The 25284-nt window shown below is 41.0% G+C and overlaps 1 protein-coding gene across 1 annotated transcript; it reads left to right on the top strand.

The window, feature by feature from the left end:
- Positions 1 to 14545: 14545 nt before the first annotated feature.
- CCNB1 (cyclin B1) lies at positions 14546 to 24014 on the top strand. The gene is made up of 9 exons (XM_006058941.4): positions 14546 to 14704; positions 15300 to 15470; positions 15567 to 15719; positions 17379 to 17561; positions 21869 to 22027; positions 22233 to 22469; positions 22747 to 22887; positions 23502 to 23612; positions 23790 to 24014. Exons 1-9 carry the CDS (start codon positions 14684 to 14686, stop codon positions 23895 to 23897), a joined length of 1284 nt encoding a protein of 427 aa, XP_006059003.1. The 5' UTR covers positions 14546 to 14683; the 3' UTR covers positions 23898 to 24014.
- The last annotated feature ends 1270 nt before the right edge of the window (positions 24015 to 25284 follow it).

Here is a 25284-nt window from a genome sequence, read left to right as displayed (position 1 = left end):
TTGCATATGGATGTTTTAATGTAATTTTTATACATTAAAAAATTTAAGTAGATAGGTACAATATTACATCATTTTTTTAAATTATATTTCCCTTTAAAAATAAAATTGTCATCTCCCTTAGAAGGCATAAAAGTAGCAAGAAAATTAAGCTAATGTGATTGACAACTATCAAGATGAAAGAGAAGGCAGCATGAAGATATGACTTTAGGCAAATCAGCTTCTGGTTTGTATTTTTTTTTTTCTCATACATAAAATCAGAATACAGTCTGCTTAAATTCCGGACCAACTGGAACCCAGACACTACTAGTAGGAATATGAAATGATGCAGCCACTTTGGAGAACTGTTCAACAGTTTCTTTTAATGTTGAACATATATCTATCCTGTGACCCAGCAGTTCCACTCCTGGGTCTTTACCCAAGAGAAATGGAAACATGTCTATAAAAAGAGTGGAACAAGAATGTACATGTTTGTGAGAGCCAGAAACTAAAAGTATCTAAATGTCCATCCTCAATAGATAGTAAATTATGGTATATTTATAATGGACTACTACTCAGCAGTTTTTTAAATTACTGTTAGAAACGATATAGGTGAATCTCAAAAACATAAGTGAGGGACTTCCCTGAAAGTCCAGTGGTTATGACTGTGCTCTCGATGCAGGGGGTGAAAGTTCAATCCCTCGTCCAGGAACTTAGATTCCTACGTGCCACAGGGTACAGCCCAAAAAAGAATAAGTGAAAGAAACCAGCTACAAAAGAGGTCTGGGTTTCCCTGCTGGCTCAGCTGGTAAAGAATCCGCCTGCAATGCAGGAGACCTGGGTTCGATCCCTGGGTTGGGAAGATCCCCTAAAGGAGGGCATGGCAACCTGCTCCAGTATTCTTGCCTGGAGAATCCCCATGGACAGAGCAGCCTGGTGGGCTACAGTCCTTGGGGTCTGAAAGAGTCAGACACGACTGGGTGACTAAGCACAGCACAAAAGAGGTCTATATGGTTCCATACGTGTAAAGTCCAAAAACAGAGAAGATTACTTAACACAAACTTATACTTCTGCAGTCAGAAGCTGAAGATGGGACTTAGTGGCCTAAAATCAAGTTGCCACAAGGCTGCATTTCTTTATGAAGGCTCTCAGAATCCATTACCTCATTCATTTCAAGTTGCTGGCTGAATTCAGTCCTATAGTTGTGATTGAGGTCACTGTTTCTTTGCTGCTATTCCCAGATTCTAAAGACCACCTATATTTTTTGACCACTCCCTTCCTCCATCCTCAAAGCCAACAAGAGTAGGTCATGTGCTTCTTACACTTCAGATCTCTCCTGCCTCTTTTTTCACTATAGCATCTTTCTCTGACCCACTCTTCTGTCTTCCTCTTCTATTTTTAAGGACTCTTGTGGTTATATTGGGCCCACCCAGGTAATCCCAAATAATCCCCTATCTCAAAGTCCCTTTTGCTATGTAACATGGTCACAGGTATGTTCATATTCACAGGTTCTGGGCATGAGGACAAGGACATCTTTTGGGGAGCTGTTATTTTGCCTGCCACACGGTTGCCTTGGGAAGACAGGAAATTGTTCCAAAAGGGCAGGGAGATCTTTTTGGAGTGGTGGAAGTGTTCTATACCTAGAGCACAGTGGTGGTTACCCAGGTATATACAGGAGTCAGAATCTTAGTTATAATTTAACTTCTGTTACTGCATTTTTTTCAAGTGCTTTTATATTACTAATTTGCTAGTAATTACTCAAAGCAACTATATGGTAGGCACGCAATTATCCAGTTTTTTTTTAGTACTCTAGTGTTACCATATAATAAGTTAGCTTTAACTGATCTAGTTCAATAACACAGTATAATGGACTAGATTTTTTTCCAGATACACTGTTCCTCTTTGTGGCTATATTCCTCTTGAATATAAAGGCTAAGGACGTTTCCCCCGAAGCAAAGTACAGTACATAGATCTGTCAGTATTCACAGTTATGGAAAGCCCATTTAAGAAATAATAGAATTTAGTAATTTATGTTTTTTTAAACATTGAATAAATCCAATCATTCTTAACAAAACTCACTGAAGTTCTTTATAGCAAGACACTGCTCTAGAAGCTAGGGGTAAAATCACCAATAAAACAGTCCTGCCGTAGAGGAACTTACTTCTAAATGTAGAAGACAGACCAATATGTAAAAATACCAGTTTGTGATAAGCAGTCTGAGGAAGAGCAGTAACTTACTGAACCCTTGTTATATACTACGTGGGCACTGTTGTAAGCAATCAATATGTCTTAATTGTTATCTGCATTTTACTGATGAGGAAACTGAGGAAGCAAAAGGTTAATTGCCCCAAATCATACACCTAATAAGTTGTAAAGCCAACTTTCCAAACCAGGCAGTCTGGTTTCACTCAAGAGAGGTGCTAGAGCTAGCCAAAGAGGATCTCCATGGCAGGGAACAGAACCAGATTTGAATAAGGAACCAAACAATATTAGTATCCTAAACTGTATTCTATTAATAGCCCCTATTCTACCCTGAAAGAACATCAAATGCACGGCATTTGAGGCAGGCGGTGGTTAGCATGTGGCACCCCACTCCAGTACTCTTGCCTGGAAAATCCCATGGACAGAGGAGCCTGGTAGGCTGCAGTCTATGGGGTCGCTCAGAGTCGGACACGACTGAAAGACTTCACTTTCACTTTCCACTTTCATGCATTGGAGAAGGAAATGGCAACCCACTCCAGTGTTCTTGCCTGGAGAATCCCAGGGACGGGGGAGCCTAGTGGGCTGCCGTCTCAGGGGTCGCACAGAGTCGGACACGACTGAAGTGACTTAGCAGTAGCCACAGTATAGTGAGGACATGGAAAATCTGTGGAGGGCTTTGAGTAAGGGGCAACTTGAGCTGATTAGTTTCAAAAGGATCAGGACAGGAAAACCAGAGTGGAATCCAGGGAACAGTGAGAAGGCCTTTGCCAAAGCCCAAACGAGAGATTTGGGCGGACTAAAAAGCATGTTCATTGCCTCTTAATCATAAGCTCGCTGTTTAAGGTAAAAAATAAATCAGACACAAACCCTGCCTTCACTGTTTGTTACACAAGGAAGATAAGGTGTACATAACGGTAATTCAAGATTTAGAGAAATTTGGTGCCATGAGGGAGTGGCAAAGTTCAGAAAATGGAAGTTACTTTTAGCTGAAGGGACAAGTGTGAGTCTTCACAAAGGAGGTGGCATTTGATAGATCAAAAGGACCAATGGGGTTGGAGACAGAAGGCAAGGGGATTAATTTCCTCGGGAGTAAAGTGTATAATCCCATTAGGGGTTCCCTTTTGTGCGATCATGACTTGTGAGTGTGGGTGTGGGGTTAGCAGTCCTACAATTAGGAAGGTTAGGAGCAGAGCATTGATATCTGAAAACCAGGTTACAGCTAACCACAGACCTGTTAGGTAATCACGCATGCATGCATGATAAGTCGCTTAAATCGTGTCTGACTCTTCAACCACATGGATTGTAGCCCACCAGGCTCCTCTGTCCATGGGATTCTCCAGGCAAGAGTACTGGAGTGGGTTGTCATGCCCTCCTCCAGGATAAGGTAATCATACAGGTGTTCATCTCTAGCCCTGTAAAAAGGGCTAAGTTACAGTGACTTATGCCTTATTTCAAGTAGGGTTTTCCATTGTTGGTTGCCTTGGTTTCTCACAGGAGCAGGACAGGAATGCCTAATATGAAAGACTGCAGACTGATAGTGGGCTGGACACTGGCAGGCCTAGGAATCAGACTTTGCCCATAGCTGTGATCCAAGTGTCTGTCACTTAATCTCTGACCTAAAATGATAGGGTTTGGATCCAGTGAATATAAGGTGATCAAGCCCTTGCAGTCCTGTGCAATCAGGGCAATAGTCCTAAATTCATCTACAGGAACCATTTTTTGTTAAAGGCAACAAATGCATTAAAAGCCTAAAGTGTACAAAGCAGGGTGCATGATACAAAGAAGTCTAATACAGTCTCTGCCCTCATAGGAACAAAACAGTTTCTAAAAATATAAAAATATGTAAAAGCATGAAAGAGATACATGCTGAGAGAAAGGTAAGTGTAACACTGCTCCAAGTTCAGAGGAGGAAGAGAACCCTTCCTCTTGGAAGATTGCAAAAACCGTTATGGAGGAGAGGGCACACATTTTCAATAATCAGGGAAGATCAGTGCACTTCGTTATGATTTTGAAGTTTGACTTGTCCATATCTTGGCTATGTAAAAATTTGAGTAAACTGCGTAAACTCTGAGCCTCAGGTTCATCAGCTAGGATCACCAGTGAATTCTGGGGTGATCAGCAGCACCTTTCACCTACTCCCACTTCTGACCTCATCAAACAGCCACTGTAAAGTATAGCTGGGCACCAACAAAAGACTATTAAATTGTGCTTTAATTTCGCTCTGTACTGTACCCCATGTTACTCAGCCCCAGTCTTAAGAGTCTCAGGCTACTCAGCCTTCTAGAAAGACTACTCACTGTGCAAAGACTCATTACTGTGCACACAGAGTAAGAACAGATATAGCAGGAGTGGTTTGCAGAAGAGAATCCTTTCTTCAGTTTCCAGGACCAGTAGACTGTCCTCTCATTCTCCATCCGTTTTTTCTTGGGCTTCTTTTATTACTTGCCTTTCTTCTTCATTCCCTTTTATTTCTCTCCATCTCCTTGAAAGTGAAAGTCGCTTAGTCATGTCCGACTTTTTGTGACCCCATGGACTATACAGTCCATGGAATTCTCCAGGTCAGAATACTGGAGTGGGTAGCCTTTCCCTTCTCCAGGGGATCTTCCCAACCCAGGGATCAAACCCAGGCCTCCCACATTGCAGATGGATTCTTTACCAGCTGAGCCACAAGGGAAGTCCAAGAATACTGGAGTGAGTAGCCTATCCCTTTTCCAGGGGATCTTGCCGACCCAGGAATCCAACCAGGGTCTCCTGCATTGCAGGTGGATTCTTTACCAACTGAGGTATGAGGGAAGCCCATCTCCTTACCACGACTTAACCTAACAAACTGAAGGTCCTACTAAGTGTGAAGTTTGACTTTACAACAGATTTCTCAAATGTGTGAGACATTTAGTTGTAAAATACTTCACCTCACTTTGCTAGCTCTTCCCTTGTAGCTCAGTTGGTGAAGAATCTGCCTGCAATGCAGGAGACTTGAGTTTGATTTCTGGGTCGGGAAGATGCCCTCAAGAAGGAAATGGCAACCCACTCCAGTATTCTTGCCTGGAGAATCCCATGGACAGAGGAGCCTGGCAAGCTACAGTTCACAGGGTCACAAGAGATGGACACAACTTAGCAACTAAACCACCACACAGGGCATAACTTATTCCCAGAGTAATGTCTGTAGGAAAAAACAAATGTATTAATATTTCCCTTACTGGACGCTGCTATAATTAATCACAAGTTTCAACAAAAATTAATTAATAATCAAGTTAAGAAGAAAAAAGGGAATGTTATTCAAATCAAACTAAGGATCATAACCTGGGAGATAGACTCTCAGCTCCTAGAACTGTTTCAAAGTTAGAAGTTGAAGGCACAGTCATATACATTTTCAGGACAGCAGATTATACATCAAAATGACATACAGATATTTTGCACAAAGTTCACCAAAGATACATAGACTAGATAAGCCTGCACAAGGGCTTCCCTGGAGGCTCAGTTGGTAAAGAATCTGCCCACAATACGGGAGACCTGGGTTCAATCCCTGGGTTGGGAAGACCCCCTGGAGGAGGGCATGGCGCCCCACTCCAGTATTCTTGCCTGGAGAATCCCCTGACATAGGGGTCTCGTGGGCTACAGTCCATGGGGTCACAAAGAGTCAGACACGACTGAGTGACTAAGTACACACACATACAAACTTGTACAAAGTGAACAGCAAGTCACCGTGACCTCCTACAGAGTTGGGAAAGAATGCTGTTCCTTTTTGACGGTACATTGCTAGCATCATAAGAAAGAACAAATTGATCTTCACAGTTAAGCAGACACTTCTGTATTTAAGAAGGTCTAGTTAATGTGTAATGCTGATGAGCACTGGATATTAGGGAAGGGGGAGACCCAGACAGACGGGGAGGGAGACTTTTATGTTTAAGTTTTCTTTCCCTGCCTTAAAATGTAAACACTATTTCATCACAATAAATAGAGCTTCAACTGTAACATGTTTTTGCATGAGACCAATTCAAGAAATATATACATACCATATTCTAAATATAACAAATTATATTCTAAATAAAACGTTTAAAAACAAGTTTCTCACTTCCTTCTCAAGTACCAATTCATTAACACCCTTACTTCTGTAAACCAATTTTTGTGTTCCCCATGCCCACACACCCACATATCCACTGTGGGGTAGAAGTAGGAGCAGACGTATCTTGCAGCTTTAAAATCTATGTACTTTTACATGGGATTTATCTGATGGTCTGGGTGGTTAGGACTCTGTGTTTCCCCTGCAGAGGGCACAGGTTCAATCTCTGGTCAGAGAGCTAAGATTTCCCAAAAAAAACCCTATGTACTCTTATATGTGCACAGAATATTCCTGAAGGATACCCAAGAACCTTTTAATATATTTTCCTTTGTGGAAGTGGACCAACTCTTTATTGTATAACCTCCATGACTATTAAACACAGTATCCAAAACCTAAAATAACAAATTTAAGGGACAATGGCAAGGGGTTAAAGTATACATTGGCTTTACAAATCTATGGTCAATATACAACTGAAGAAAATTATCTTATGGTGTTTTTCTGTATACTGTCTTTTTTTTTTTTTTTTTTTGGCCACGTAGCTCATGGGATCTTAGTTCCCTGATCAGAGATTGATCCCCAGCCCTCAGCAGTGACAATGCGGAGTCCTCACCATTGGACTGCCAGGGTATTCCCGATAATGTCATCTTTTTCAACTCCTGTTTCTATCAACATTTTAGTGTGAATGTCCCTGATTTTCAGTCAATACATCAACCACTTTAACCTTAATTTTTTTTTCAGTTACACAGTGTATTGTTTTAAAAAGTAAAATAGTTCTTTGATAACAAAATCATTACACCCCTGTCTACCATTCCTGCTCTCTACAAAGAACCATTTTCTATTTTTGTAACTGTGTGCTTTGCTATTTACAGTCATAATTCTCAATAATGTCCTTATACTGTTATTTTTTGTAGTTTTTTTTAACCAGTTTTAAAAATCATCCACTTCTAACAACGAAAGATGAGGGTTCAGCTCTTTTATACTATCAGCACACATACATACTCACACATAACACTCCCCTCCCCAACCTCCCAATAGAGTTGAACCATAATTTGGGGTTAAATCAATCTTCAGTGTTTTAATTATTTTATGACCATATGATTTACCAATCTGCACTAAGTCCCACACTGTGATTACATTTCCAATTTTTCTTTTAACTAGCTTGTTACAGATTTAATAGTGCCTTATTTATTTTCATTTGCCTAGTTTTTCTGTACCTATTACTCATTCATCTCCAATTCCACCAGAAGTGTAAGTCTCTTCTCAGTATAGTCAAATACTTCAAGTAAGGTATTGATTTAATTTTTTGCTTGGAGATGTCCCACTTAGAACCCACCATCATCCTTGTCATTCTATTCAAACGTACTGCTCTCCAGGCCTACTAAGAAGAGTCAGCTGAGGGTTACCTAAAGTCTTGGGAATTCTCTTTGCCTTTGTCCTGTGGTGGAACTACTCTTTTGTTTTGTTTGATCCCACACCTTCCTCTCTTATTTTGGCCTTGCCACACCATGCAGGCCCTTAGTTCCCCAATCAGGGACCCAGGGAACTAACCCACGCCTGTGCAGTAGAAGTGCAGAGTCCTGACCACTGGGCCACCAGGGACGTCTCCTTCACCTTTTAAAATTTTCATCCGTGTTAGAAGACTACACACTCCAATAACTTTCTATAAATGCACATGTGGAAAATTATTTTTAGACTTTGCCCATCTAAAAATGTCTTTATTCTACTTCATGACTGTTTAATGGTCTGACTGGGTACAGAATTATGGATTGAAAATAATTTTCCTACAAAATCTTGTAGCTTTCAACATTGTTACTGAAAGCCTCATTCCATTCTGATTCTAGATCCTTTGTATCTGATTTTGTTTCCTTAAGGGTCTCCCCTTTGTTTTAAATGTCATATGCCAGCACAGTATGCCATGAGATGAGCCTTTGGTTCACTTATTGTGCAACTCTCAGACATGGACCCATGAAACTCATGTCCTTTAGTCCTGAGAGGTTTTCTTGTATTCTCTCTTTTATAATTTCCTCCTTTCATTTTCTTTTGTCTTTTTTTTTCTAGAACTCCTCCATCTGTTGTATGTCAGATCTTATGGAATGAATTTCTTATATAAATAAACTTCTTATATTTGCTATAGTTTATCTCTTTGTCTTTTTGCCCTTTCTGGGGGAAATTTTCTTGACTTTCCCTTACAAACCTGCTATTGCATTTTTAATGTTTGTTATCATATTTTTAATTCCTTAGAGTCTTTCTAAAACTTGTTTATGGGTGCATTATTATCTTTTCTTTCTCTGATTATATAAATACCTTTTATACTTATTTTTTTAGCTTTCTTCTCCTTGAATTTTCTGTCCACTTGGGAGTTCTTTTTTTTTTTAAATATTTATTTGCTGTGCCACGTCTTAGTTGAGGCATGCAAGGTCTAGTTCCCTGACCAGGAGTGGAACCCAGGCTCCCTGCACTGGGAGTGTGAAGTCTTAGCTACTAGACAACCAGGAAAGTTCTAGGAGTTTCTTTTTATGTATTCTTGTTAGGTCTCTTTCAAGTTGGAGGATTTCCTTCAATTGTCCAGTGCTCCTTGACCGGCTGTTAATAGTTAGGAGTAATAAATTAATATATTGATTAGAAACCCTTTGTCAGCATACAAGTAGGTCAAACGCTATCACTTTAAACATGTCCCATCCATTTCATTGATCATCCTTCCTAACCTTCTGTATTTTTAAGACTTCTGTTTCAGGCTCTTCACTTCTCAGAGAAGCACACTTTGATCTCACTTAGGAGGGCATAAGTCCAGCTGCCTGCATTTAGGGGACTAAGTGGAAGAGGGAGCAGGAGGTCTCACTAATTGGGATGAAGAATTTCACTTCATCCCCTTTCAGCTTGCCTGGAGTCTGAAATCCCAAGTTCCATTAGTTCAGCCTCTAATCATCTGCCAGGACCAAGAAGATGTTTCACTCTAACCATGCTCCCAAGTGCAGGAGGTGATCAAGCAATCCTGCTCTCAACTCTACCTATGTCACCAGTTGCATAGATTCCCGGTGCCTCCAATTCCCAAGACTAGCTGGAATCCACAGTATGAATCAGTTTGCTTCTTTAATCTCCATTGCCAGCCTAGATTCTAATTTCCTTGGTCTGGTACTTCCATTATCACTCTTCAATGTGTTTCCTGCTTCCAAAATGATGTCATTATTGTTTCCTCACTCATCTTTGACAGTTTGTGCATTAAAAAAAAAAATCCCTCTATTGCCTTCAGGAAGAAATATGTATATTCAATCTGCCATGTTAAACCACTACTCCTTCTGTGAAACATCACCTTCTCTTTTGTGAGAAACCACTGTTTGGTGCCCTACCTGTTTGGTGTTCTTCCCCAATCTTCCTCACTTCCTGACAGAGAAGGCTCCCCCTCTCTGTTCAGCCTTTAATATGGAGGGCCCTGGGGCTTGCTGCAGGGCATCTGCTCTGCTTTCCATTCTCTAGATGATCTCACCTGCATCAGAGTTACAATACTATCGACAGGAAAAGAGGCTTTAGCTCCCACCCTGACCTTTGCCTCATAGACTTCTCTTGTACATCTCTAGGCATTCCAAATGTAGCAGAATTCTTGATCTCCTATCCAAAACCTGCTACTCCCTAAAAATGTTCATCTCTTAGTCTTCTTTTTCATTTACTCAAGTCAAAACCTAAGCGTCATCCTTGACTCCTTTTCCTTCACTCCAAGCATGTAAACCATCAAGACTCAGCAAGTCTACCTCCAAAATATATCCAGAATCTCTCTCTTTCTGTCTAACACTACTAGTACCATCAAAGTCATCATCTTTTATCTGGCCTCCTACAGTAGCCTCTTAATGGCTCCCCTGCTTCTCTTCCCCTCCTCCTGCTTCCCTCTCTGTCTCCTCCCCACCTACACTGTGTAATCTCTCCACAGTCACTATCTTTCAAAAGGATAGATTATGCCACGCCTTGGCTTAAAACCCTCAAAGCCTTCCACTGTACCTATCATAGCTTGGCTTAACAAAGCCTTATATAATTTTACCCTTTCCAATTTCTTTAATCTCATCTGTACTCCTACCTCCCCTCATGCTCTAGCCATACGGGCTTTTCTTAACCTGACAAGCTCATGCTTATTTAAAAAATTAATAAACAGAAACCTCAATTAAAATAGAATGGGAGGTCAGAAAGGGGACATTTCATGCCCTGTGACTGTTGTTATTTAGCTGCTAAGTCGTGTCCTACTCTTTTGTGACCATTTGGACTCCTCTGTCCATGGTCAGGCTCCTCCGTCCATGGAATTTTCCAGGCAAAATACTGGAGTGGGTTGCCATTTCCTCCTCCAGGGGATCATCTGACCCCGGGACCGAACCTGAGTCTCCTACACTGGCAGGCAGATTATTTACCACTGAGCCACCTGGGAAGCCCAGCTATAGCAGGGCCCAACAGGAAGAGGAGGGAGTTCTTACTGGGCATGAATGCAGTCAATAAAAAGCCACGATACTTCAAATTCTCAGTTCCTTCAATGGACTCTGTTTATTATAGCCCTTCCAACTTCCTTTTCCCCTCTCTGTAAGAGTCCTCTAGTGGCATGGAACTTGTATGGCTTGCCATGGATACAGATCCCAAATTGCAAGTCTTTGTTGATTGTGAATAAACCCATTTTTGCTGGAGAAATAACTGGCAGTCTATTTTAGGGCAACACTATCATTGGGTTTTCACAGACTATTTCCTCTCTCTAGAATGTTTTCCTTCTTGTCATTTAAGCCTCAGCTTAAATGCCAACTTCTCAGACTATCTCTCACCCACCAAGTGTAAGCCAGCTACCAAATGGCTCTATTTGAATCCCTTTCTTTTTAGTCTCTGCCTTGCACTTAGTACTATCTGATTTTTTCCTACTGTACTTATTAACTTAGTTTCTCTCCTAGAATGTACACTCTCCTGGAATATACACTTAATGAGAGTAGGGATCTCATCTGTTTTGTTCAGAGCTGTTTTCCTAGCGCCTAGAACATTGCCTAGTATGTGGTTGGCACTAAAAACCAGGCCAGGGGAGAGAACATGGAGTAGTTCACCCAGGAGAAAAATCAAGTTTTTAAGTGTTATAAAGAAAGGAGATGATCCATGAAACTTGTGTTAATTAAGCATCAAATGTTAACATTCTGGTGATCCAGTGGTCAAGAATCTGCCCTGTAATGAAGGGGTTCAATCCCTGGTCAGAGACCTAAGATCCCACATGCCTTGGGGCAAATAAGCCTGAGTGCCACAACTAGAAAGACTGTTTACCAAAAAAGATCCTGCATGATGCAACAAAGATCCCGAATGCTGCAACTAATGCAGCTAAATAAATAAAAAACAAATAAACACAGCTCCTAAAAACAGATGTTAACATTCTCAATAGAAGTGACTCATAAAGTACGAACACAATTTGCAAAATTTCTCAAGCCTGCACTCCTAAACTGTGTACATTTGCTGTGCTTAGTCACTCAGTTGGGTCCCACTCTTTGCGACCCCAGGTACTGCAGCCCGCCAGGTTCCTCTGTCCATGGGGATTCTCCAGGCAAGAATACTGGAGTGGGTTGCCATGCCCTTCTCCAGAGGATCTTCCCAACCCAGGGATCAAAGCCAGGTCTCCCGCATTGCAGGTAGATTCTTTACTGATTTGAGCCACCAGGAAAACCCAACTAACATTTGGGGCTGGATAATTATTTATGTGTGTGTGTGTGTTTAGGGGATAAGGCTGTTTTATACATTGTAGGATGTTTAGAAACCTCTCTGATCTTCACCTACTAGATGGCAGTAGAACCTTGCCAGTTGTGACAATCAGAAATGCAAATCTCCCCCTCCCCGCAGCCTCTCCCACCCCGGGACAAAATGTTCACCAGTTAAGAACTACTGTGTTAAAAGAAGTTCCACTGTGCAATGTTCACAAAGGGGTTGTCACTTAGGTCTGCTAAAGGCCTGGCATCCTAGGATCATTCAAAGTGTATGCTTTTTTTTTTTTTTTTTTTTTAATCAGCTTCAGCTAGTGGGAGAGGGCCCATGGCACTGGAACAACAGTGTCAACATTTCCTAAGCAAGTGCTGCTGCTTGGGGAGGTGAAACTTAGGGGCAAATCTGATGAAAAGCATGGTTCTAATGTGTCTTCCCATAGACACTTTATTAGTTGTAAGAAACAAACAACTAAATACAGTGGAGAAAGGAGGTAAAAGCGTAACCATGTGATCAAAATTAATCTCATTTATGGGGAACACATGAACACCATGTGTCTGCAGAGTTGATTTCCTGAGAAGAACACGATGTCACCTACGTGGCTTAACAGCCAAGAATGCAAATCACAGGGAACAATTATACAAACACAAAAATAAGAAAGTTCTCTTTTCTAAAAAGTGGCAGGGAGTACTGTATTCTTCAAAACCATCAGTATTATAAAAGAAAAAGAAAAGCTGCAAGAATTGTTCCGGACTAAAGGAGACTACATGCAACACTGCCCCTGGCTGGGTCCTGTACTGGAGAAAAGAAAATGCTGGAAAGGACATTATTAGGCCAACTGATAAAACTAGAATACAAACTAGGTTTAATACAATGTTGTGATAAAGTAAATGTATGAAGTTGATAACTGTTAGGAAATACACACTTAAGAACTGAGGGATAAAGGGCCATGATAACTGTAACTTACCCTCAAGTATTTCAGGAAAAAAAATTTATATACAATTATATAAGGGAGAAATATCAATAACCTCAGATATGCAGATGACACCACCCTTATGGCAGAAAGTGAAGAAGAACTAAAAAGCCTCTGGATGAAAGTGAAACAGGAGAATGAAAAAGCTGGCTTAAAACTCAACATTCAGAAAACTAAGATCATGGCATCTGGTCCCATCACATCATGGCAAATAGATGGGGAAACAGTGGAAACAGTGACAGACTTTATTTTTTTGGGCTCCAAAATCACTGCAGATGGTGATTGCAGCCATGAAATTAAAAGACGCTTACTCCTTGGAAGAAAAGTTATGACCAACTTAGACAGCATATTAAAAAGCAGAGACATTACTTTGCCAACAAAGGTCCGTTTAGTCAAGGCTATGGTTTATCCAGTAGTCATGTATGGATGTGAGAGTTGGACTATAAAGAAAGCTGAGCGCCGAAGAATTGATGCTTTTGAACTGTGGTGTTGGAGAAGACTCTTGAGAGTCCCTTGGACTGCAAGGAGATCTCACTAGTCCTAAAGTCCTAGGTGTTCATTGGAAGGTCAAATTTTGAAGCTGAAACTCCAATACTTTGGCCACCTGATGCCAAGAGCTGACTCATTTGAAAAGATCCTGATGCTGGGAGAGATTGAGGGCGGGAGGAGAAGGGGACGACAGAGGATGAGATGATTGGATAGCATCACCGACTCAATGGACATGAGTTTGGGTAAACTCCGGGAGTTGGTGATGGACAGGGAGAGGCCTGGTGTGCTGTGGTTCATGGGGTGGTAGAGTCGGACACGACTGAGCGACAGAACTGAACTGATACACAGATGGGTAAGTTACATACATAAGAAAGAGATTAAGTAAATGAGAAAGCAAATGGGATAAAAGGTTAAGGATGTTCGAATCTGGGTAAAGGGTATATGTGTGCGTTCCTTGCGGTATTTTTGCTTGCAACTTTTTTGTTTGAAATTATTTTCAAATCAAAAAGTAAAACATTATTTTCAAATCAAAAAATTGGCTTTGGGAAACAATCTGATTGAAATAATCTGGCAGGTTAAGAGGCTGGCAATATTCTTAAGAGACTATTAGTGTTGTGGAAACATCATGGATCTAAAGAAATCTATGTTTAGTCCTGTGTTACTAACTTATGATCCAGAGAAAGTCACCCAAAGCCTCTCTAAGCTTCAGTTCCTCCACCTTAGAGAGCTGTTGGGATGATCAAACGAAAGAACGCGTATATAAAATCCTTTCCTGCTACATGCCACTGCAGAAGAGGAAAGTTAGTTTAACAACAGGCAGGACTAAAGCCATAACTGTCTCTTTGAGCAAACCAGCGGCTCCACCATGTCTTTTCCAAGGCCCTGAGGCCAACTACGGTGTTTTAACAGTCTCACCTCTTCAAGTGGGCGGTGAAGGCACCACTTCCCTCTCCAGGTGGATACAGCCGCTGCCCGAGGGCGCAGGCGCCGAGTCAGACCACGTGACGGCCTGGCCCTAGCCCCGCCCCCGCCCGAAAGTCTTCGCGGGATCGCCCTGGAAATGCATTCTCAGAGGAACCAGCCGCCGCCAATGGGAAGCGAGCGAGTGCCATGAACAGGCCAATAAGAAGGGAGCGGTGCGGGGTTTAAACCTCAGGCGGGGCCCGATTCCTCCCGGCGTGCTGCGGAGGAACGGCTGTTGACCTGTGGTTGATTCAAGCTCCCGACTGGTCGGGGGCTCCAGTGCTCTCCTCCTCACTGAGCTGCTGCCTGGTGCAGAAGAAGCCATGGCGCTCCGGATCACCAGGGTGAGCTGCGGATGGTGAACAAACGCGGCTCTCGTAACTGGCTGCGCCTCCTCTCCCTGTCTCTCCTACCGGAGTTCCCCTGGCAGGAGCGGACCGAGACAGAGATTGGGGGGGAGGGTGTGGAGGATGGGCGCTGGCGGGCCCCTAAAGTGGTGGGAGAGTTTGGGGGGCGGACGGTCGGAGAGAAGATGAAAAAGGGTAGTGGATAAGCGGGGGAGGGGCAGATGGAGGGTAGACGCGAAACCTTTTGTAAAAAGGTAATGGAGGACCCCTGAGCGAGCTCCCACCAACTGCGCAACCACCCAGGGGAAGGTGCCTGCAACTGAAGGCTTTTTAGATTTCCTTTCAAATGTAAATTCATGGTATTTTAGGTCCGGCAGGGACTAAGCAGGTGATCCCTCAATAGGTGAAATAAGAGGTTCCGGAAGGAAATTGGCTTGTCACAGCCTTAGCGTAGCCCCTGGAACCCTGGTTTTCCCTGGGAACCCATTTACAGTTCGCTTTCCTCCTGAAAGCTTCTGTTTTGCCCCCATTTTAACCCTTGATTACTCTAACCTAGCTGAGCCAGCTCTCAAAGCGGTCTTGATTCTTACAGAACACGAAGATTAATGCTGAAAATAAGGCGAAGATCAGTATGGCAGGGGCCAAGCGCGTGCCTGTGGCCGCTGTTGCAACATCTAAGCCCGGGCTGAGGCCCCGAACAGCTCTTGGAGACATCGGTAACAAAGTCAGTGAACAACCGCAGGCCAAACTGCCTCTGAAAAAGGTATAACTGTTTCCCTGATTCAACTACTCTGTGAGTATGCCTTCCAGCTGTGACCCGTGATGGAGAAACATTCCATTCTCTCCTTTTCATCCACAGGAAGCAAAAACTTTAGCTGCTGGAAAAGTTACTGCTAAAAAAGTACCAAAACCTCTGGAAAAGGCTCCTGTACCTGTGCCGGAGCCCCAGCCGGAGCCAGAGCCGGAAACCGAGCCTGTTAAGGAAGAGAAACTTTCCCCCGAGCCTATTTTGGTAAACTTGACTCTACTATTTGAGAACCTGTTGTTTCTTTTCCTTCATTTTACTAATGGATGGCACAGTATTTGAATAAATATAAATAATAGTAATAGTTACAGAGTGCTTAGGAGGTAGGCTCTGCTAAACACTTTGCATGAATTAGCTCACAAAATCTTACTCTCAGCACTGGTATTGTCATCTCTGGTTTTGTAGATAATGGTGTAGAGAAGTATTAAGTTTGAGCAAACAATTCATAGGGCCGTAAAAGGGTCGGACAGGACTTAGCCACTGAACAACAAACTCTCTTTTCTAGAGTCACTTCTCATCAGTGGCACAAAATTGGATTCAAACAGACTATCTGGCTTCAGAATCTGTGCTTTTATTTGTCATACTGCCCCTCCTTTGTTTACTGTATTGAGCTGCCTGGACTAAAGATTTGACTGTCTTTGGGTACAAGCCATCTCTGTCTGAAATTTATTGATTGAAACAGATTGTTCTCTTGAGTCCTTTTTTTTTTTTTTAAACTCCATAACGTGGCCTTCAAACAATAAGCCTGTAACTTTGGAATTTATATAAGGATGTAAAGCAGAAAACGGAGCTCTTCAGAGTAGGCAAGAAGATGAGTTAACACTTAGCCTCAAAACCAAAAACTTTTTTATTAAATATCAGGCATGTAAATGTATCTACTTCTGTGAGGGAGACTATACCATCTTTGAAAAGGCTGCTTTCCTGAAATTGCAATGAACTCCATTCTTAAGTTTTAATTTTTAAAACTTTATTAAAGCTGGTTGGGCAAATAGTCATTTTGCCTAGCTCTCTATATCTAAGGGAGGCGGATATGAGGCTATGGCTTTAGTATTGACCTTGTGAACATAGCACAGAAACCTGTAGCATGCACAGTCTTTAATTGGCCATACTGAGCTTTTCATCAAAATCCCATACTGATTCTTGCCTTTGCTTTCCCACCCTCTTTCTTTTAACTGATAAGCTTTTCATCCTTCAAAACAGCTCATGCATCAACATTTAAAGCTTTCCCTAATTTTCCAAACGCCACCCTAACTCTCCTCACCCCTACTTTTGTTCCTAGAATCAATTTCTTTTACTTCATTTACTTATTTCTTCTGAATCCAAATCCCCTTGAGAACACCATAAAGCCAGTATTTAACACAAAGCTTGACTTGATGGACATGCTCAATAACTGTTTGGACAACGGGGTAACTGGAGCTTGAAGAAAATGATTCATGATAATGAAGTCAATTAATCCTTAGTAGTCCGGATAGAACTTGTGTTCTCCTGTGCAGTGGGAAGCAGTCCCTGTTTTGAAATAAAGACTGAAAGCTAACTTGTCATTCACTTGGATTAACTTTACATGACCTTGCTAAACAACGCATTACTAATCAGTTCCCTTTGGAGGAAAGTCTAGATATGAACTTGCTTCCTCTCTGTTTTACCTGTTAGCATGCTCCTGATTCTAAATTGGTTCAGTCTAAGTTGGCATCTCACTTTTCATATTATTCACTTCCTGAAGACAAATGGAATAATAGATTTGAGAAGATGAAAATAAACTGCATGTCTATCCAGCAGATAGTCTCTTGAGTTGATACCAATAATCTGTCTGTTCTTAGACAGTATGCTCCTTTTTGCTATTATTTCAATAAGTGTCTCTGTTTCCAGGTTGATACTCCCTCTCCAAGCCCCATGGAAACATCTGGCTGTGCCCCTGCAGAAGAGTATCTGTGTCAGGCTTTCTCAGATGTAATTCTTGCAGTGAGTGATGTGGATGCAGAAGACGGAGCGGATCCAAACCTTTGTAGTGAATATGTAAAAGATATCTATGCTTATCTAAGACAACTTGAGGTCAGTAGCATTAAACCATTGTTTTTTTCTAAACTGCATCTAGTTTGGAGATTTTCCATTAACAGTTTTAAGCAGGATACAAGCAGCATTTCTTAACAGTAGATTCCACTTTGAAGTTCTTTGCAAAATGTCAAAAGTGGCACAAAATGCCAAGAAGGTGGGGTTTTTGGGGGTTTTTTTTTTGGTGACAGTCCTAACTGTTGGACTGCCAGGAAATTCCCAATGACAACTTTATTTGCCATTTTGAACGGGGGGAATTCAAAGTGAAAGATATTACCATGGCTTTTCTAAAGGAAAGTCCACAGATTGAAAGATATTTTATATCCATCACAATTAGGAGTGTTCAGTTCAGTTCAGTTGCTCAGTCGTGTCCGACTCTTTGTGCCCCCGTGTACTGAAGCATGCCAGGCCTCCATGTCCATCACCAACTTGCGAAGTTTACCCAAACTAATGTCCATTGAGTCAGTGATGCCATCCAACCATCTCCTCCTCTGTCGTCCCCTTCTCTTGCCCTCAATCTTTCCCAGCATCAGGGTCTTTTCAAATGAGTCAGTTCTTTGCATCAAGTGGCCAAAGTATTGGAGTTTCAGCTTCAACATCAGTCCTTCCAATGAATATTCAGGACTGATCTCCTTTAGGATGTACTAGTTGGATCTCCTTGCAGTCCAAGGAACTCTCAAGAGTCTTCTCCAACACCACAGTCAAAAGCATCAGTTTTCTTTATAGTCCAACTCTCACATACGTACACGACTACTGGATAAATCATAGCTTTGACTAGACAGGCCTTTGTTGGCAAAGTAACATCTCTGGTTTTTAATATGCTATCTAAGTTGGTCATAACTTTTCTTCCAAGGAGTAAGCGTCTTTTAATTTCATGGCTGCAGTCACCATCTGCAGTGATTTTGGAGCCCCAAAAAATAAAGTCTGACACTGTTTCCACTGTTTCCCCATCTATTTCCCATGAAGTGATGGGACCAGATGCCATGATCTTCGTTTTCTGAATGTTGAGCTTTAAGCCAACTTTTTCACTCGCTACTTTCACTTTCATCAAGAGGCTTTTTAGTTCCTCTTCACTTTCTGCCATAAGGGTGGTATCATCTGCATATCTGAGGTTATTGATATTTCTCCCGGCAATCTTGATCCCACCTTGTGCTTCCTCCAGCCCAGCGTTTCTTACGATGTATTCTGCACATAAGTTAAATAAGCAGGGTGACGATATATAGCCTTGACGTACTCCTTTTCCTATTTGGAACCAATCTGTTGTTCCATGTCCAGTTCTAATTGTTGTTTCTCGACCTGCATACAGGTTTCTCAAAAGGCAGGTCAGTGGTCTGGTATTCCCATCTCTTGAAGAATTTTCCAGTTTGTTGTGATCCACACAGTCAAAGGCTTTGGCATAGTCAATAAAGCAGAAGTTGATGTTTTTCTGGAACTATCTTTTTCTGTGATCCAGCAGATGTTGGCAATTTGATCTCTAGTTCCTCTGCCTTTCCTAAATCTAGCTTGAACATCTGGAAGTTCTCTGTTCATGTACTGGTATAGCCTTGCTTTTGGAGAATTTTGAGCATTACTTTGCTAGTGTATGAGATGAGTGCAATTATGTGGTAGTTTGAACATTCTTTGGGATTGGAATTGAAACTGACCTTTTCCAGTCTGGCCACTGCTGAAGTTTTCCAAATTTGCTTGCATATTGAGTGAAGCACTTTCACAGCATCATCTTTTAGGATTTGAAATAGCTGAACTGGAATTCCATCACCTTCACTAGTTTTGTTCATAGTGATGCTTCCTAAGACCCATTTCACTTCACATTCCAGGATGTCTGGCTCTAGGTGAGTGATCACACCATCGTGTGAAGATCTGGGTCGTGAAGATCTTTTTTGTACAGTTCTTTGTATTCTTGCCACCTCTTCTTAATATCTTCTGCTTCTGTTAGGTTCATACCATTTCTGTCCTTTATTGTGCCCATCTTTGCATGAAATGTTCCCTTGGTAGCTCTAATTTTCTGGAAGAGATCTCTAGTCTTTCCCATTCTGTTGTTTTCCTCTATTTCTTTGCATTGATCACTGAGGAAAGGCTTTCTTATCTCTTCTTGCTATTCTTTGGAACTCTGCATTCAAGTGGGTATATCTTTACTTTTCTCCTTTGCCTTTCGCTTCTCTTCTTTTCACAGCTATTTGTAAGGCTTCCTCAGACAACCATTTTGCGTTTTTGCATTTCTTTTCCATGGGGATGGTCTTGATCCTTGTCTCCTGTACAATGTTCAAACCTCCGTCCATAGTTCTTCAGGCACTCTAATCAGATCTAATCCCTTGAATCTATTTGTTACTTCCACTGTATAATCGTAATGGATTTGATTTAGGTCATACCTGAATGGTCTAGTGGTTTTCCCTACTTTCTTCAATTTAAGTCTGAATTTGGCAATAAGGAATTCATGATCTGAGCCACAGTCAGTTCCCAGTCTTGTTTTTGCTGACTGTATAGAGCTTCTCCATCTTTGGCTGCAAAGAATATGATCAGTCTGAATTCATTATTGACTATCTGGTGATGTTCATGTGTAGAGGAGAAGTAATGGAGAATGCTAATTATCCTTTGCTAGTTTTGTTTTGGTTCAGATAACTAGTCTATTTTAATTTTATGGGCACAGTGATAGTGGTTCTCTCAAGCAGGCAGGTCAGTAATCTTAAAAATCAAATTCGTGCACTGCCTTGCATCAAGTGTCTGATGTTAATTTTGCATAGTCTTACTCTGGCCTCCATCTTATTTATTTCATTACTCTTACTTCCCATTCTCATAATTCTTCCTTACTTTTAAATGGCTTTATTTTGTTCATACATTTATAAGCCACCATGAATCATTAAATGGCTTATAAACACACTTTGTTTTACTTTGGTAGCTCATTGTAAATTCCAACAGCATTCTCTAATCACTAGGCTCTCCAACAAAAACTGATAAGTGCTACTGGTTTGTGTTAACTGGAACCTTCAGTTCACCTCTGTGCTCATATCATAGGGTTGGTTATAAATTATATATCATAGGGTTGTGTATGGAGAAGGTGGTAAAAAACCATAGCCAAAACAAGGCATTTTGGGTCACTGTGGCTTATGAACATGTGATATCTGGGAAATTGTTTTTGTCCAATAAGAATATACTCAAAACTAAAACTTTTGGTCTTCTTCCATTTCATCTCATTTCTGAAACTTTCTATTGGTGTCCTTTGCCCTTTCCCCCAAACAAGGAGGCATTCTGTATGTTAATAACATAAGCAATACAGTTACCAAATTTACTCAGTTGCTTGTTTATAATGCATTCTATTGTGGTGGCATCATTAATATCTTCAGCAGGCTATTGGCTGGTTATTTTGGGCATCTCCATCTTCTACAGGATTGTCCTGTAAGACTTTGCCAGAACCAGCCTTCTCTGAATTTTTTGTCCTTTGTTTTTGTTTTTTATTTATTTGGCTGCACTAGGTCTTATTTATAGCGCGCTCAGGACCTAGTTTCCTGAGCAGGGATCAAACCCGGGCCCCCGCATTGGGAGCAGAGTCCCAACCTCTCGACCACCATGGAAGTCCCTTCTCCCTTGTTTTTAAAGTTAGTGGTCTAACTTAGCAGATGTGTGTGCTGGATTTTGATGGTTGACTTTTCTTACCCATGCTGTTTGGGGGGTTTAAACCTTGAAGCACGTGTGGTAGCATATTAGTTCCAGCTGACCTGGGAGCTGCTACTATTATTTTCTCTTACCTCCGTGAGGCTCAGGGGCTTCCCAGGGGGTGCAGTGGTAAAGAATCTGCCTGCCAATGCAGGAGGCACAAGAGATGCAGGTTCCATCCCTAGGTCGGGAGGATCCCCTGGACTGGGAAATGGCAACCTGCTCCAGTATTCTTGTTTAGAAGATCCCATGGACAGAGGACCCTGGTGAGTTACAGTCCGTGGGGTTGCAAAGAGTCTAACGCAACTGAGCACGCACACATAAAGCTCAAGGTTCTGGGTTTAGAGTCTTAAAAAGATCTGAGGTAATAGTACGGTATCTTTCTTTGTGAAGGAGGGACAGGATGTGGGCCAGTAGTAGTGATGGTGAATTGGATATAGTAAGATTTGCCAACATGAAAACCTGTCACACTGTCCTGTTTGACATGTGCTCTTTTGTTTCTCGGTGATGGAGCTGTTTGCAATGACCAAATGATACTAGAGCTTAGAGCTATTAAAGATTATAAATGTTCCAGAGCTATTCTGAGGTGACCAGTTATTTCTGGTCAGAAATGTAATGTGGAATCTTACTTCTTAGGATAAACAGCATTTCTTTTGCAGGAAGAGCAAGCAGTCAAACCAAAATACCTAATGGGTCGTGAAGTCACTGGAAACATGAGAGCCATCCTCATTGACTGGCTAGTGCAAGTTCAAATAAAATTCAGATTACTGCAGGAGACCATGTACATGACTGTTTCCATAATTGATCGGTTCATGCAGGTGAGTGTAATTCAGCAATTGAGGGTTCTTCCTCTCAGGGTCCTCTCTGAATCACAAGAAACAGACTTTTTCAGCTAAAATCTGTCTTGAGGCATGGGGTGTCTTTGAGATTTTGTTGTGGGAATGTGTCTTTCCTATCTCTCCTTCTGTGCTTCCTTTTTCAAATACCTATTACTTATTCATTGACTTGATACCCCTGCTGTAGGATAACCACGTGCCCAAGAAGATGCTGCAGCTGGTGGGAGTCACCGCCATGTTTGTTGCAAGCAAATATGAGGAAATGTACCCTCCAGAAATCGGTGACTTTGCCTTTGTGACTGACAACACCTACAGCAAGTTTCAAATCAGACAGATGGAAATGAAGATTCTAAGAGCTTTAAATTTTAGTCTGGGTCGCCCTCTACCCCTGCATTTCCTTCGGAGAGCATCTAAGATTGGAGAGGTATAGATTTCTTGAAACGTTCTGGTATGGTACATTAGGGAATACTGCTGGCCATTGAGATCTAATTCAAGTGCATCACATTTATACCTAACTGCCTGAAAAAGGCATAAAGGTGGTCTTTATTTCCAGTCAGTCTGTGTGTTAATATTATTATTAAAGCCTTTCATGGGCAATTGCATTTGAGAATTTATAGGCAAACAATTGTAGGTACAGTGATGGGCATACTAGCTACTGCCAATGCAGAATTCTCTGACAGAACCTGTGGGTTTTATTCCAGGTTGATGTTGAGCTACATACTCTGGCCAAATATTTGATGGAACTAACTATGCTGGACTACGATATGGTGCACTTTCCTCCTTCTCAGATTGCAGCAGGAGCTTTTTGCTTAGCACTGAAAATTCTTGATAATGGTGAATGGGTAAGCTCTGTCCCACAAACTGAGATTATCCTGAGCTTTGAAATTTCACTATTTGCTCAGGATAGAGCTGTTGTCATTAAAGGACAATTCATATAGCTCCTACATATGGCGTCTTCTGAGGCAATGATCAGAATATCTTGTGATATTTTCTTAGAATGCTTCCATTTCATTGCCTAATCTCATCTTGCTATACCCCTTTGCGAAAGGCAGAGCAGCTGCTGCTGCTTATAGAGAGAGTAGCTCAAGCAGGTCAAATAACATACCAGAAGTTCATTCATATTCGTTGAGTCAATGAGTATTTCTCTTATATGCCATTTGATAATACTATAGGCCCTAGAAATAGAGTTGTAAATGAGAAAGTCAGCTCCATAACTTGGTCTAGCTTTGGGGTGGAGAATTCAGCAATTACAAAAGGGTAATTAAGTTTGAGCACAGGAACCTAGAGAAGCCACGAAAGAAGAGTAATTGGGGAAGAAAGGGTCTTACGCTTGTCTTAAATTTCAATTATAATCATATAGAGTATCTACTTCCCTACCTACTTTTGAAGAACATCTAGAAATTTTATGAAAACCCTTGGTGATGAGCATTTTCAACATTAACTTTTGTTTTCTTAGACACCAACTCTACAGCATTACCTGTCATACACTGAAGAATCCCTTCTTGTTGTTATGCAACACCTGGCAAAGAATGTGGTCATGGTGAACCGTGGGCTTACAAAGCACATGGTGAGTCACTCAGTGGTACTATAGGGTGTTGGGAAAGTGGAAATCATTCAGACTTTATGCCTGCCTGTAAATTCATAGCCTACTTTTTTAAGGAGTTGATTTTTAACTGAATATCTGTATCATTGATTCTTATGTTTTCCTCTTTTCCGTCATTGATTTCTGTACTTTCTCTTCCAGACTATCAAGAACAAGTATGCCACATCTAAGCACGCTAAGATCAGCACTCTAGCACAGCTGAATTCTGCACTAGTTCAAGACTTAGCCAAGGCTGTGGCAAAGGTGTAACTTGTGAACTTTGGGATACTATCTGCAAATAAAATTGGCACCATGTGCCATCTGTACATATTATGTTACATTTATTTACTTTTAATAAAGTTGTAGTTCTTTTTACTTATCCTTTAACTCATTTGAATGTGGCTACTTTCCACTTGAGGTTAAAAGTTGCTTTAAAGGTATGGTGGGGATTGCTTAAAAACAGTTTTCAGTTACCTGGGGACCCAACTAATACATACAATTGGTTCTTCTTGGTTTTTGTTTTATATTGCCTGGCTTTACTTAAGATGATTTACTAAGCTCTTGAAGGCATTTAAAATCTAGATGTACTTTACATGTCATACTGTATGTAAGCCCAAGTCACCTTAAGAGATTCTGCTGCCTAGTTCTACATAAGGAAAAGTCTACCGTCTCATTCCTAGTCCTCCTGATTCCTACTTACTCTGGTGGTTGCTGCCATAATTCTAAGTAATCTACTAGTACCACTTTATTAAATTATCAACTTTAGCTAGTATCAGCATTTTCACTTGGAAAAATAAGAATTTTAATTTATATTCAAAGCTTAGTTTTTGTTCATTAGTTGAGAAAATAAAACATTCCTTAAATATGAAAGTATCTTAAAAACTTCATTTACCCACCCCTTCTTATTGTCCTGTCTCAGTCCCATCTGAAGGATATAAGGAGTTTGGAGTGTATCGATCCATGAATATGTATATAGACCTGCGTATGTAATATTATGGGATGTATTAAAAATGGGGTCATTTTGTATACTTAGCAGTTCATTTCAACGTGGACAGGCCTTACCTGTATTTGGGCATTACAGTCCATTGTATGGATATAATGTATTTAACCATCCCTTTGTTTACATTCAGATTGCTTTTCCTCTTAGTTCCTATAGACAATGCTGTTTAAATGTCATTATATCCCATACTTTGCTTTATGTACATGGACTGAGTTCTCCAAAGGATGTGTGTTCTAAGTTCTGGCCGGTGTAGCCAGCTGACGTTCTCAATGTCATCAGCAATAAATGTACAAAAGTTCTGGTTTTCTCAGCATCTGGGCCTGAACTGAAGCCAATCATTCGCTTTAGTTTCTGTGACTTTTTTTGTGGCAAAAAATACCCTATTTAGTTTACTGTCTTAACTTATACTTTTCATGACTAGTTGAATCAATTTTTGTTGTTGTTAACAATTTGTAAAAGCTTTCCCACTTTGTCATTTGCCCTAAATCTGATTATGCTGTTTTTTCCTTGCAGACAGTTTTAAACTTTGGTCTTAACAGATATATATTTTTTGTAGTTGCTTTTAGATTTTCAGTGTTAAGTTCAATTCCATCCCCAAACCATTAACATCTCTTAAACTTCTAAATTTTTCCTGTTAGGTGTATAAGCCCTCAGTTA

The sequence above is a fragment of the Bubalus bubalis genome, chromosome 19 (assembly GCF_019923935.1).
Source record: "Bubalus bubalis isolate 160015118507 breed Murrah chromosome 19, NDDB_SH_1, whole genome shotgun sequence".
Lineage (NCBI taxonomy): Eukaryota > Metazoa > Chordata > Mammalia > Artiodactyla > Bovidae > Bubalus > Bubalus bubalis.
Note: the sequence above shows the minus strand (reverse complement) of the source record. Positions and strands in the feature narration are given on the sequence as shown.

What these genes read in the sequence shown, in the direction of transcription:
- CCNB1 (XM_006058941.4), top strand. Translation starts at nt 14,684, where the DNA reads ATGGCGCTCCGGATCACCAGG. An exon ending in TGGCGCTCCGGATCACCAGG is followed by an intron (nt 14,705 to 15,299) that starts GTGAGCTGCGGA and finishes TGATTCTTACAG; the next exon opens with AACACGAAGATTAATGCTGA. An exon ending in GAGCATCTAAGATTGGAGAG is followed by an intron (nt 22,470 to 22,746) that starts GTATAGATTTCT and finishes GTTTTATTCCAG; the next exon opens with GTTGATGTTGAGCTACATAC.